We start from the raw sequence: 14868 nt of genomic DNA on the forward strand, positions 1-14868 counted from the left end.
CTAGGTGCACATAAATGGAAAGACATCATGTTCACGATAAGAGTACCAACAATGTACAGATGTCAGAACCACATTTATCTATACATCAATAGATAATGTAATCCTAATTAAAACTCCTGAAGATTTTTTTTAATGGAAAACTGATTCTACAGTTTATTTGGAAAGGCAAAAGACCTAGAATAGCCAAGACTATCTTGAAGAATAAAGATGGAAGACAAATACCACTAGATATTGAGGTTTGCTCTAAGAGTTATAATAATTTGATCTGTATGGTATTAGTGCAAGGAGAGATAAGCACACCAATGGAGCAGAGTGTGTTAGAAGCTATAAATACAGGAAAACTGGCATGGGCTGCTGGTGGGTATAAATTATTTCAACTACTTTCTAAATTCAATTGGAAATATTGAAGAACTAAATCTATACCTACTTTATAACCCAGTAATTTTATCCATATATATATAGTAAATGTGTTTACCAAAAAAAAAAAAAAATAGCTTTATTCCAATGGACAAAAACCAGGAATGTCCACCAAGAATCTGCACTATATTATACTGATACAATGGAAAACTACATATCAATAAAAAATAGTTATTGATAAATACAATATTAATGAATTTCACTGACATCATGTTGAGGAAATAAAGCCAGGCATATGGGAATACATACTTTAATTTTTTAGTTATATGAAGTTCACAAAAGATAAGACTAATCTAGGTGGTAGAAGTCAGAAGATGATTACCTCCAGAGGGAAGAGGTGTAATTGATTGGCAAGTAGCTCAGGAAAACTGGATGATGGCTCTCTTGATCTAAGTGGCATTTGCAGGGATGCAAAAGTATGTTAAAAATTCAGTAAAGTACACAGTTAAGCAATTTACTGAAAGTTATACCCCCAAAAGGCAATAGAAAAAAAAAAATATTTGTTGAAGATACATCTGCTGCATGATATTATACCCAAAGCCCATGCCTGATGTTCCCATACCCTTTGTGACACGACTTTACTACCCTGGCAATGATTGCTCCATAACTGTCAATGAAACGTTTATCTTTCACTTTCTGCAAATGCCTGTAAGCCAGTAGTAAGTAAATGCACATTGGCTAAAGTGGCTTTCTTCTCTTAGATGTTACATTTCCAAAATGAAAGCAGACATCATGAAGAGGAACCAGATTAAACAGAATCTACTAGAAAAATATCTCTGATCTGAATGTGAATATTTATGGATCTCATTATCTCATTTTTGTTGTTCTTCTTCCAGGACATGATAAAAGGATGATGCTCTCCAAAGGACTTGGCTAAAATCCTACAGTTAAGCAGTTAGAGAACTACAAATAGGTGAGGGAAAGAGATAAAAGTAGGAATCAAAGCTGTAAAAAGCAGTTTTGGCTTGCATTTCCCTGAATCCAGGTGTGAGACGAGTGTGATGAACCTGGAGGAGGTCCTCCCACCTACTCCCAAGAAGGGGACCAGAACCTAAGGCAAAACACAGGACTTCAATTTCCTCAGTGAAATGAGAGCAATCCAATCCAATGGGGAAATCATAAGTTGTTCCTTCCTAAACAAAAACCCCACCTGCTTTGCCATTTCTCAATATGATCTCAGTCTAAGGAAGAGGGCTTTCACATTCTCTCCTAAGGAAATACTTAACATACACCAAAAATAAACTTCACAACCTTTGACAGCCAAGAGTCAGATTCAGAACATACGGATGGAAGCAGAGAAGACAATGGTGGGCAATTAAAGTCATGGCACTGTGATCGCAGCCAGAGTCCCAAGAGCCTTAATTTCATCTTCCCTTCACCTCTCACTTGACTCAGCAGCAACTTCTTAATTTGTCACCCTGCCTCTAATTTTACCTCTCTCCAAAAGCTACAAAAGGAATGAACTTTTATAAATACAATGGTATTCATGCTCATTTAAAATCCTTTGAAGGTAGCCCATCCCCTTAAGCTGGGAATAGAAATTTCTAACATGAATTGCAGGACCCCTATCATCTGGCTTTCTCCCCACCCTTCCCGAATCCTGGCTATATGTTCCAGCTACATTAAATTGCCTCTGGTAACCTAAACATGGCAAACCTATGCCTCTTTGTTCATTCCACTCCCTCCACTTAGAATGCCCCTGCCTTCCCTTCTTCTGAGAAAGAGTTCTATGCTCTTTTGAGAGAACATTAGTGCCATTTTTCCCAGAGGGGTTACCCTGACTTTCCCAGCTAAGGCTGGCTACCTGGAGTCTATTATTACGAGTAAAGATCATTCAAGTGAACCAAAAGCAAGAATCATGGTGACAATTTTGGATTTTAAAAGTTTTATCAAGAACTATGGAACTAACTTAAAGAACTATGTAGAACTTCTGAAGATTGCATAAAAGGTGTACAATTTTAAGATTCCCTAGTGGAAATTGTGGATGCGTACGTATATATACACAGAGCATGGTCACGGGCTAGCTGAGTGCTATGTGAATGCTGAGCAGAAAAGAGAGTAGGTAACATCTAAAAGTATCCTCTACATAAGTTTCCAAAGTTAAAAAAAAAAAAAAAAGTTACAGATAAACTTCATCCTACCTGCCTCCAGGTATCACCTCTTTCCCTCCCATGCAGAATTCCCTGGAGGGAATGGGAAGATACACAATAATATTGAGGCCTAACTCAGGTGCTGTAGGATTGAGCTACAAGTCAGGGCACGAACAGATGGCACACAGTAAATGTTTATCAAATAGAAGATGACTCCCATTTTAACCCCCCTAAAATCTCCAAGTCTCAACTCAAATTCAGCACAATTAAACAGGCAGTTTTTAAGAATTAGTTCCCCTCCACTCTTTCTCTTCCTAACACTGGTTGGCTTCACCAGTCTCTAGTCCTTGTTCTGCCTTACATCTGACCTTCTGGGCTCACGTCCGAGTCCTTTCATGGTTAATTCATCAACAACAATGTGTGAGATCTCCACTGGTTATAGCATTACATTATTTTTTTCTTATTCTTAATTTTTCCTTCTAAATTTTGCCACCTTTTTATGTTATCTTGTCATGTTTTGTGCATTTTTAATAAAATATCTTTAAAACATTTCTTTAAAAAAAAAAAAAGCAGGTTATAAATTAGGATTACAGGTTAAGTGTCCCTTATCCAAAAACTTGGAAGCAGAAGCATTTTGAAGTTGGAAATTATTTGAATTTTGGGATATTTGCACATATATAATGAGGTAGTTGGGGGATCCAGGTCAAAACATGAAATTTATTTACATTGTGCATATACCTGATGCATATAGCTAGGAGGTAATTTTATACAGTGGTTTTAATAACTTTGGGCACGCAATAAAGTTTATGGGTTTGTTACGACTGCTACGACTGTGACTGGACATATGAGGTTTGGTGTGGAATTTTCTACTCATGGTTTCATTTGAACACTCAAAAAGTTTCAGATTTTGGAGCACTTCAGATTTTTAGGTTATATATAAAACGTGGGCTTCTGTTTTAGGTACTGCCGTACTGCTTACCACTGAGGAAAGATCCCACCTACTGCTATAAATAAATGTAGTGACTGAAAAAAAACAGCAAGTTGTTTACCACATTCTATGCTAAATGAACACTGAAAATACAAAACTTCAACTTACTTGATTATTTCCTTGTGCGCTCCCAGCTGCTCGTGACTTTAAGGTCTGGATTTTCTCAAAAACCAAGTTGACTTTCCTTTTGGTAGCATCCTCATTGTCGGTACTTCTGCAGAAGAGACAGCAGAGAAAACAATGAGGGACACAAGCACTGGGCTCAGAATATTTCATATGCCATTTGGGACAGAGGTTCCCATTTCCAAACATGTGAGAGAAACACCTGCACCTTCTAAAATAGTTTGGAGAAAATACCCAGTGAAAATGTAGTCATTTGTTGTTTGATTCAAACGACTTGAATTCACTCCAAAAGGAATTCTCCTTTTCTTTCTTTGTGTGTGTGTGTGATGTTTCCCATACACATGCTGCTCTTTAAATCTTACGCTAAGAATAATCTGCAATGATCTTACTTGTTTAGCCCATGTTTAAAAAACTATAAGCCCCATGCCAAGACTGTCCATACAGCAGCCCTTTGTCTTGAATTCACAGGTAATAGATTAAGTTTTATGAACTTCTACCACACCCCTGGCAGTTAAAAGATTTAAAATAAAATTCCTTAAGAAGGTACCTCCCACTAAAGTCTGCCTTACCAGTCTGTCAATATTATCAAGTGCCAAAGGAAAAAAGAATTTAAAGAATTTTAAAAGTCAAAGGTTCTTCTGCCTTAATCTTAACATGGAAAACCTTTTACAAGGAAATAACAACTAGCTCTCAGCTAGAAGAATCTCTTTGGTTACTTCCCTCCCTCGCCTCCCAAAAACAAAAAAAAAGAGTTACCATGTTGTACTTTGAAGCTATTTTGTCAGCTCCAGCATATAGACAAATAATTGTAAAGCACATATATAAAATTATCAAGGTTTCAGAGACCAATGAAAGTGGTCAGTGGTTGACTTTTAGTTGCCTCAGGCTTTTATAAAACTCTTTCTTTCCTCCTCTTTTTATCATGTGATGAGGGAACTGAAACAGAAACTTCCAAATTCCTTGCCGGGAATTCCAGTGCAGCTAGTATCTGAGTAAGGACTGAAAACCAGATTCTTCCAACTCAATCTCCAAGTACAGAAAGCACTGCTTTTAAATGACTCATGTGCTTCAAAACTAATGGAAGCAGGGGCTCCTGGCCAATGTTAACTCTGGGGAGAGATGAAGTTTTTATTTGTAACTTCTAATAAGGGACAATTGGGGACTACCGTGTGCGTGGAAGAAGTCAAGGTGGTGGCAGACCCAACTCAAAACTGAACACTGGACCTTCTCCCATCCTTGAATAAAGAATCCACTTAAAAAATACGTTCTTCCCTGCACTCCCCTACCCAGGTCCCTACAAATTTAAGCTTTTCACACAAGCATAAATGCCAATATGAAAACTCCTGCCATTGAGAATTAACCTTCAAATGACAAGCACAGACCAGGAAGGGAGGATAAGATACAAAGCTTCAGAAAAGAAAATGAAGAGCCCAGTCAGAAACAATATTACTTGGGTCTTTAAGAGAAATCACTAACCCTTCTTTGAGGTAATTATAAAGTATCTGCTTGGCGGTTTCCTCATTGGTTTGTTGAGTGAGCTCTTGCTGGCCCTTCAGGAGATCCGGTGTGGCCTAGAACACAACATCTGTTATTAGACCATGAGGATGATATTTCCAGGAAGATGCCCACACCCTCAAGCGGTGGCTTCCAAACACATTCCTACTTCCCAAAAACAAATCCTCAGGTAAGCTTCCTTATTATAGTCAGTTCCAAGGCTGATTAGCTCTGTAACCTTGGGCAAGTTTATTTAACTCTTCCTCCCTCCAATTTTCTCACCTGTAAATTAGGGTAAATAATACCTACCTTCATAAGGCTGGTGCAGTCCTATAATATATTCAAATAGTGCTTGGCACTTACCAAGCTTATTATCATTTTCATCAATATCATTATATTTTGTGGTTACTTACCAAAACACTAAATGTACCACTTAGATTCCATCACTTTGCAACTAACCTAAATTAGGATTAACTTTATTTCTCTGACTAGAAATTAACCTAGTCACTCAACTTCATGAATTAAAAAACATACCTAGACAAACCTAAACACTGACTCTGTGGAAACTAATTTTGCCTATTTCCAGATTTTCATACAAAGAAATTGATCCTCTCTATAGAGTTTGACAAATTACTTTGCAGAAAGACCACAATGGGGATCTAATAGTGCTCAAAATAGCCTAGAAAGAAAAAACTATGCAGTTGTCAGTAGGACATAATCTAATCCTACGAAAATCAGATGTACAATTATTGATTCAAGATTATAGATAGGAATATATATATGTATTTTTCACACACACACACACACACACACACACACACACACACACACACACACTCCTAGAGCCTCCTGTAGCCTGAGTTCATCATTTTAGAAGAAAAACACAGGACTCACACCAGTGTTACCTGAGTGTTTGAGCTGGAAGAAAACGTCTTCACAGAAATTTTCTTGGCACCAGAATCAGGTGAGGTTGGCACCACCCGGTTCTGTAACATCAAGGTAGCAGTGGCTGTTTTTATTTCTTCTTCCTTTTTACTCTGTGCTGGAAGGGAGGACACAGGAATCACCGTGCTTTCGGGACTTCCTTTGTTTTCAGCCACTTTCCCATCTTTGTTCTGCTGAGGCCTGGGGAGGGCGCTCTGAGCTCCCCGCGTGGCTCCCTGCAGTCTGGCAAAGGTGCGGCCCACACTTTGCTTCCCTCGATGTTCTTGGGACGGTGGCCTCTGGGGGCACACCTGGGAGGGACGGAGGAGGTGTTCGCTGGACTTGCCCAAGTTCCTACTAAATTCCGTTAGGTACTCCGAGTTCCCCTGAAGACCAAAAGGAAAGGCACTATCCACGCTGCGGGATCTTTTCCTGTCATCTGGGTTGATTCTGTTTCGTTTTCCAGATCTTCCTCTTCTCTGAAGCCCAGGTTTTTGATCAAACTTTTCAATTAACTGATCCACACCAGGAATTGATCCCGTATCAATATCCCGCCCAGTTCCTGGCAAGAAGGGGATGTACCTTCTGTTTTCATGACGATTGACGTTGTCGGCATGGATGGCACATTCCTGATCATCAAGTAAAAATCTGTACAGGGAGGTGGCTGAAGTGGGAGTCGTGGATGACGAGGACGACCTCCGTGACCGACCTCCATCCAGGACCGGTCCCGCTGAATCTTGTCGCCGGAAGGGAAGAACATCTGGCCTGGTTTTCTTGGTTTCGGGGTGGGCATGTGGGCTGTGGCCAGCTAGGGACCTCTCACTAGGGGAAACAGCCTCCTCTCCCACCCTCTCCTTGGTGCAGCTCTGTACATTCACGCACACTGAGGTCTGCTTTTGGGGGTCTTCAATGACCACAGAGCTGCACAGACGAATGGCTGTCACACTGGATTCCAAGGGAGGGCTAGAAGGCTGGGAATTGCCAGGTTTGGGAAAGTAAGTCCAAGCCTTCTTATTATTGGTACCTTCTTCTGTTAAATTTTTTAGCCAATTACTTTCAGGAGGTTGGTGATTTGGTAAGTTCAGCTCATTCTTTTCAGGGTCATAGGGCTGCAGAAGCTCTGGATGCCTCTGAAAGTTCAGCACGTGGGATGGCTTCATGGGCCCATCTTTGTGTTCTAGAACTCCATTCTTGCCCTCATGGAAAGGGGGCTGTTTCAGGTTTCTTACTGGGCTGGGTTGGGCATATGGGTTTTCTGGGAGCTGTAATTCTTCTCCGCTGTTCTCCTTTAGCACAGACCCATTGCTAGAATGGGGGGGCAGGTGATTTATCAGTGGAGGTGGAAATGATGGCCCATTTTCAGGAAAGGATGGGCCAGCAAGACACCTCTCTGTGTTGTTCAGAACTATGTAGGGATGGCCGTCGATTCCCTGGACCCGAATACTGACCCCATAGGAGCCTGCCTTGGAGTGCTGGGAATTTCTTGACTTTTTGGTCTCATCACTTGCAAGCCTTAGGTGGACGCCATATTCCTGCTGCACATGTTGGTATTCACCGAAATACAGCTCCATGCTTCACTGTCCCAGCTACCGGGGCAAAATGGGGTAAAAAGAGGACATTAAGTGAGAATTACATCTGTTTAAATGAAGATTGGACTAATCATGAGGGAGAAACTTCAAAGTTCAAAGGAAAACAAGACACTTTAAACAGCAAAGACACTTCGAAACCAAGGCATGAGTGGCTGCCCTCCCCTGACCCTGACCTGTTCAAACAGGCCTTTCTGGATGCCCTTGAGCCCACGTGATCTGAGGCTTGTCAACACTGGGCCTGGCAGAGGGCAGTCACAGGTGTAATGACCTAATGCCTCTGGCATAACTTCACTATTCTGTTTCTGGCTTAGAAGCTATTCTGGTTGCTTTTTTCCCCCTCAGTTGGTTTCCTCACACTTTATGCTATTTATTTTTAACCAAGAAGGTGTTCCAGCGTTCGCCAACAAGGTATTTTTCCATGAAAATGCGTAAACGCTAAGGAGTTCTGATGCTCCGTAATTTTCTTTCTTTTTTCTTTTTTTACATTGTTAATTTTCCTCTCACTTTTAAACATTTTTTATGCACAATCCCACTTTAAAATCTTCAAAACTATTTGAATGCACCATTTAAAACATTTTTACCCAAAGCAGTCAGTTGTTTGTGAAACTATCATCAGTAAATGATTTGAAAGTTTTCTCAAGCTGTTCATTTTCTTCCCAAAACAGTTCAAGAAGCATATCAATCTGAAAACCATTATTATTATTTTTTTAAATGACAATTCAGGGCTTTGAATTTTGTGATGGATGCCAAAAATCATTGCCTTCACTTTCTGGAGTGTGACCACCCTTGTCAGATGCCTGCCAACAATTCACCAAGCAGGACGAACACCCCGCCCATGCTCAGAGGTGTTCCCAGCAGAAACTCACTTCTCTGAAAAACCATAGCAGCAAAGAATAATAACGGGGATAATAGCTGTCTCGTTTGTCACTTGTAGGGCCCTTTTGAGTTTTCTTTCTAATTTGGAGTCAATCTCATAGATGACTGTCTTCCTCTAGACTATCCACATTTTGAAGTTTATTATACAGAGCTTTGTAAAGGATAAATCATTTCACTTCCCCTGTATTTCTCATTATCTAATATTATTTGTGCTTTCTTCTATTTGATTACACTGATTTGTATTTTTTTAAATTGTTCCTCTAAAGAATTACTTCTTATATTTATCAAACATTTCCGTTAGTTCTCTAATTTATCGAGCTCTAGTTTGATTTTTCTTGCAGTAGCTCTGTCCCCCTTATTTAAAAACCTCAGCAAATGCCAAAAACTGTGAAAAGTATTGAACCCTATATATAGATATTGTTCTTATACATATACACCTATGATAAAGCTTAATTTGTAAATTAGGCACATTAAGAGATCAACAGAAACAGAATAATTATACTACAATAAGTTATGTGCGTATGGTCTCTCAAAATATCTTTTACCTTTTCACAATATCTTTTACCTTTTCACTTAAAGAAAGCACTTTGTAGCTTCTCTTTGCCATATCCAAAGCACTAGCATCACTATTTTTTTACTTTGGGATCATTATCAAATAAAATAAGGGTTACACACACAGAAGCACTGGAATACCACAACAGACAGTGTGATAACCTAGATGGCTTCTAAGTGAGTACTGGATGGGTAGCATATACAGCATGGACATACTGCACAAAGGGATGATTCACACCTTAGGCAGGATGATGTGAAAATCTGTCATGCCACTCGAAACAAGCATGTTAATTTAAAACTTGAAAGTTTTTTCTGGATTTTAATATTTTCAGAACAAAATTGATTGCAAGTAACTGAAACCATAGCTAAGGAGAAACTATAGTATTTCCTTCTGCTTTCTTCCATTTTATTTTGTTGTTCTATTTCTAACTTCTTGACTTGAATACTTCATTTGTTTATTTTTGTTCTTTAATCACAATGTATAATTGTCACTTAGGAATTACTGGGGCTACTATTAACAAAGAGACCCCAAATAGCAGCTGAAGACGTCAAAAATTTTCCCCCCAGACGTAGGAAGTCCAGGACTGGTATGGACTGCAAGATTTCATGGAGAATACTTCTTATCTTTCTACTCCTCTACCTCCGGCAAAGACAACAAGGTAGCTAATCCAGTATCACATATGCCAAACACTTCAACAGGATTGTGCCGTCAAACTTCTTTTTAAGTTTTCCTGAAAGCTCACCTACCAATAATCTCTTAAACCTTTTTGGTGAGAACTTAATCAAATAGCCACCTGCAGCAGTGAAGTGGTATGAGAAACAGGGTCTTGTAGCTGGTCATTGACACTCTGAACATTAGTAAAACGAGAGAGGAATGGACATAGGGAAGGCAGGCAATAGTTTCTACCATAGTAATGTTTCTATGCCTATGTTCTAGATAGTTTCCATTTGTGGTTTTAATTCCTTCTTTGACCCAAGAATTGTTTTTAAGAAGGTTTGTTTGTTGTTTTGTTTTGTTTTCATATCCAATATTTCATTGTGTTTGTTTCTTGATGGTATTAAGTTCTACTTGAATTGTAGTCAAAAAATAAAGCATCTTATTATTTCTTTCGTCTTAGAGTTGAGATTTCTTTTGTGGGCAAATATGTAGTAGATAATGTTTGTTAAAGCTTCATGGATGCCAGGTGTAGCCTGTACTTCAAAAATATACCCACTAGTGCAAACTTAACACTAATTAGTTCAGCAATAGCATACCCTTATTTTGTATGACTTGTTATAGGACTTTCTAGATATACTCAGTCTCCAATTATTAGCATGGTGCTGTTGGGTTTTGCTCAGTGATTATTTTTTAAATGTAATATTAGATATCTCTCAACATGCCAATGAAGACAACTCAAAAGAGTCACCTTAATCTGTGATGTTTATCACTGTCTCAACAACTCTAATTATTTCATTATGCCTCCTTTCATTTTTAGTTATACTAATATTTTTAAAATTTTTAATCAGAGTCAAATAAGATATAATGAAAACCAATATTTTCTAGCTTCCCTTCCCCAATCCCAAACATATTTCCCAGAGGAAAGCAACTGGAAAGTTTAGTGTTTCTTCTAGTACTTACCCTCCTTGTTGCTAAATAATATTCCTAGCTGAGACTTCTCCACTTATCAGTTTTACATATGGTAGATGACACATCATAAAAATTTCTCGTTCTACTAACCTCCCAACACCATCTGTTTTGTTCCACTTCTTAAGAGATACATCCTCAATGCTTTTTCCGAATTAAAGCAATTTTCAACGGCTCTTAATTGTTCTCTAATCGTTTCTCTTTCATGAATGCTGTTCTTATTTTCTGTGTGAAATAGCTTTTCTTTCTCTGAAAATAACTTTTCTCAAGACACATGTTTTCCTCTGCTTTCTTCAACATCATTTTCTGAGAAGATTTTCTTTTCTGGTTTGTTTTAATTATCTGTCTTTTAAAATCTTAATATGACTGGTGGTTTTGGGCTGCCTGATCCTGAATGAGGGTCTAAAGCACATTGGAGGTGTGTGTGTGTGTGTGTGTGTGTGTGTGTGTGTGTGTGTGAGAGAGAGAGAGAGAGAGAGAGAGAGAGAGACTTATTAACTTGTGAGCCTCAATTAGTGTGTGTGGGGGGGGTAGACCTTTCATGCAGGAATCATCAAATTTCAGTATCTGGGGACATGATTTCTGGAGTAATTTAACTTTCCCTGAAAAGAATTCTCCAAGACATTGCAGGGCTGTCCATGCCCGGCTGCTGGCAATATGAGACAAGGCAGAAGACAACTGGAGGTCCCCATGGGTATCAGTCTCATCAGTCACTCACACCCCTTCACTACTATTCCAGTGTCCATCCCTCTGATGCTGGGGCAGGGGAGAAGGGCAGGGATGGACAGGTGCCCCATATCCAGGGTGTAGAGAAAATTCTGGAGGTCTAACCACTCCAGTTCTCAAAGTTCTTAACTAATTCCCCAGACTGTGGCCCATCTCCCCAGCCTTCTCCAGGAGCTGATGCTCTCCATGTCTGAGACTCCCAGCAGCTCTGCAGGTAAGTCACCTCACTGCCACAGCACAGGCACATTAGGTTGAAGCATCTCTCACTCTGCCAAGTCAATTATCACACCTCCATTTGCTGCCAGGCTCTCCTCCACAGCCATCTTTACCTTCTGTGTTCTTTCCTATCACTTTAGTAGGATTTTGAAAAGAAGATCAACTTTTAAACTTACCTAGCCCCCACATTAGTTACCTAGCTAACTAATATGGTAAAACTCAAGCTGGGGATGCAGCTCAGTGGCAGAGCATGTGCCAAGTATGCATAACACCCTGGGTTCAATCCCCAACACCAAAAAGAAAAAGAAAAAGGAACACATATACACACAGTAAAATATCTCAATTCCAAGGATATGTACAGACTGATGAAGCAAATACAACCTCCAAGACCAAAATGACCACTGTGTCTTGACCCCTTTCTGGGGGGACAGCATTGGCATGTTTCATTTGGGGTGTTTAGAAGTGTAGAAGTATTCATATTTATTAAAGTTTATAATAACTTGGATGGGGGGTACTGGACCTCAAACATGCTAAGTAAGCACTTTACCACTAAGCTCCACACTCAACTATAAAACTTTTTTTTAAAGAGTTTCTGCACAAATTTATCTATGGGGATGCTTTCTCAGGTGGTATTTACTAAATAGGGTTATTTTTCTCACCAATAATCTCTTCTTGTGCTGATGCCAACTTTTCCATGAAAATATTTCTTCTAATATTTATTAATAAAGTCTTGTCCAGGGTTTTCTAGTCCTTTTCAATAGCTGCTGCTGCTGCTACTAGAGTCAACACTAATTACATTTCAATCTTTGAATAAGGCCACCTTGGTTTATTACAATCTTAGCTCCCTGTTGGTAAATTAATCCTCATATTTGATTTTCTTGAAACGTCCACAATTTACATTTCCTTGACAACAAACCTCAATCTAATATTTTCAGAGAACGACATTTCTCAGCTGGGCACTGGTGTCTTAAGCAAATGCGGATTTCCTTCCCAATCACAGTGTAAACAGTGAATTAATTAACGAATTTAAAGACAGCTGTTCTCCACTTCCAGGCATGGGGCCACATTGACGATCCTCGCACACACCACAGACACACTCGCTCTGCTGGGGACTGAGACCAACCAAGGGCTTACATAATTTGGCAGTAAAAGCTGATCAATTGCCAGGATGCAACATTGTGGCACTTGGCAAATAAAAGTGGTGTTTTGGAGTGGAAATAATGCTTTATGCAAAGACTGCTAAATGACGATAATTGCTTTAGTTAGCGAGATCAATGAGTGTGTTTGTAGGAACAAAGAGCTTAGCTCTTGGAAGAACTACGGATGCCAGATGGAAACACTTCCTCTCCCTGAGCCACCACATGTGATCAGTGAGCATGGAGATTAGTCACGTAATGCCGGTGCATACATCCCTGCCTCTCCACTCTGGGTCCCAGTGGCACCTCCAAAGCCTGGCTGCACATGCACCAGTCATGCCAGAAGTCCACAAGGCTCCTGAGGAAATGCAGCCAGGCAACCTGAAACCTTTACATCATGGCTTGCCCTTCCGTCCTAAGGACAGCAGTGCCAAGCACCCAGCTCAGTACCTGGCACTGGAGAGGGACCAGTCTGCGTATGCTTGCTTTGAGTGAATCATTCCATTTTATCATGTAAGACATTTAGGACAACAACAAAAGCTGAGGTGGGAAGCTAATGAGCCTCAGTAAACTCTGGAGCTTACTTCCAGGAAATAAGAGCTACAAACCAAAAAGCAATTTCCCCTGAGTGGGATCCTATGTCTGTCTCATTCAGAGGAACACTGCTGCCAGTCTAAGGATGATCTCAAGTTAAAACTTCTAAATGGTAGATCAAACAACCCCTTCTAAAGGACAGGTCTGTGGGACTGATGGGAAGCCATGATTTTGTGTGTGGTAATATCTGTATCAGAACCTCAACTAAAAATGAAAAGTAAGGGTGAAAGATCAGGGTGTGGAAAACGTAAGCAGAGCAAACCACAGACCAGTTTTGATGTATTCCCAGATGCGACAGGAAGAGCCAGCCTTACCTAAACTAGCTCCATGCTCTGTCTCTTTTGAGTGCAAACGTAGGAAATTAACCAAATTTTCACTATTTGCAAGGAAATGTCTTTGCATACAGTCAACTTTTTAGAACTCCCTGGGAAAACCATGTCACAAGGAAACTCAAGGCTTGAGAATGATAACATATATATATATATTTGGAAAAATATCAAAAATTTTTAATACTGAGTTATACAGCTCCCCATTAAATCTACCTTGTACCAAAGGATGGTGCAAGATAGAATGAAGAGGGGTGGGAGGGGGCAGGGGGTTAGCAAAGATGGTGGAATGTGATGGACATCATTATCCAAAGTATGCATATGAAGACACGAATTGGTGTCAACATACTTTATATACAACCAGAGATATGAAAAATTGTGCTGTATATGTATAATAAGAATTGTAATGCATTCTGCTGTCATTTATTTTTTTAAAAACTCAATGATAAATAAATAAATAAGAATAAATTTAAAAATACTGTCTTCGTGAACAAAAAAAAAAAAAAGAATGAAGGACCTGTGAGAAGGTCCTTTTACTACATTGGAGACTCTTGGAGACCTTCAAACAGTAGTCTGAAGATCAGGATCACTGGGACTAACCCAGGAGATATAGGCACCAAGCTGGCTCTCCTCTGAGGATCCCCCATCTCCCTCTATAAGTCTGTCTGTCTCCTTTCCAGATGGGTCTCCAGCCATCCCACTTCTCTTACCCAGAAGCATATATAGATCACCACTGTATGGTGTTCATGTTCCCAAATTTAAAATCCAGTGGTTAACATCTTATGTTCCTCACAGTCTTTGAATAAAATATAAAATTCATATCAAAAAATAAAAAGCTTAAGATACGTTTCCTTCTTGACCCTTCAAATGATTTCTACAAGTTCTTCCAGCAATGCAGAGCTGAGAGCCAGAAGAGTATAGTTCTGAAGACAGCAACAGTTCTGCCCAGATCTGGGGCAGGGCAAAAGGCATTTCTAATACTGGACTCAGGTCAAATCCTGGCTGGATACACTCATCAACTTCCAAGTGTTTTCCTATCTCTAAAGGTTAGGTTAGCAATGGTGACTTCAAATGGTAATGGAGAAAATTAAATCATATAGTATAAGCTAAATGAAATAACAGGAATTAGAAATCAAAACAATTCAATGTGGCATTTATGACCACAAGAAAGCTAACTTTATTCATAAAATGTT

General features: G+C 39.5%; 1 protein-coding gene across 4 annotated transcripts in view; it reads right to left on the reverse strand.

Annotated features, from left to right (window-relative positions):
• The window catches only part of Cgnl1 (cingulin like 1), a 152652-nt gene that overhangs the window by 92879 nt on the left and 44905 nt on the right, over positions 1–14868 (reverse strand). For 3 of the 4 annotated variants that reach the window (XM_040274720.2, XM_040274718.2, XM_078049560.1), the window contains 4 exons: positions 6018–7622; positions 5095–5189; positions 3604–3709; positions 2559–2600 (listed from right to left, as the gene is read on the reverse strand). In XM_040274720.2, the coding sequence (XP_040130654.2) occupies positions 2559–2600; positions 3604–3709; positions 5095–5189; positions 6018–7607 (1833 nt within the window). In that variant the 5' untranslated portion in view covers positions 7608–7622. The remainder of the gene's footprint in view (positions 1–2558; positions 2601–3603; positions 3710–5094; positions 5190–6017; positions 7623–14868) is intronic. The other variant, XM_005316615.5, reaches the window with a different exon arrangement.

This window comes from Ictidomys tridecemlineatus, chromosome 5 (assembly GCF_052094955.1).
Source record: "Ictidomys tridecemlineatus isolate mIctTri1 chromosome 5, mIctTri1.hap1, whole genome shotgun sequence".
NCBI lineage: Eukaryota > Metazoa > Chordata > Mammalia > Rodentia > Sciuridae > Ictidomys > Ictidomys tridecemlineatus.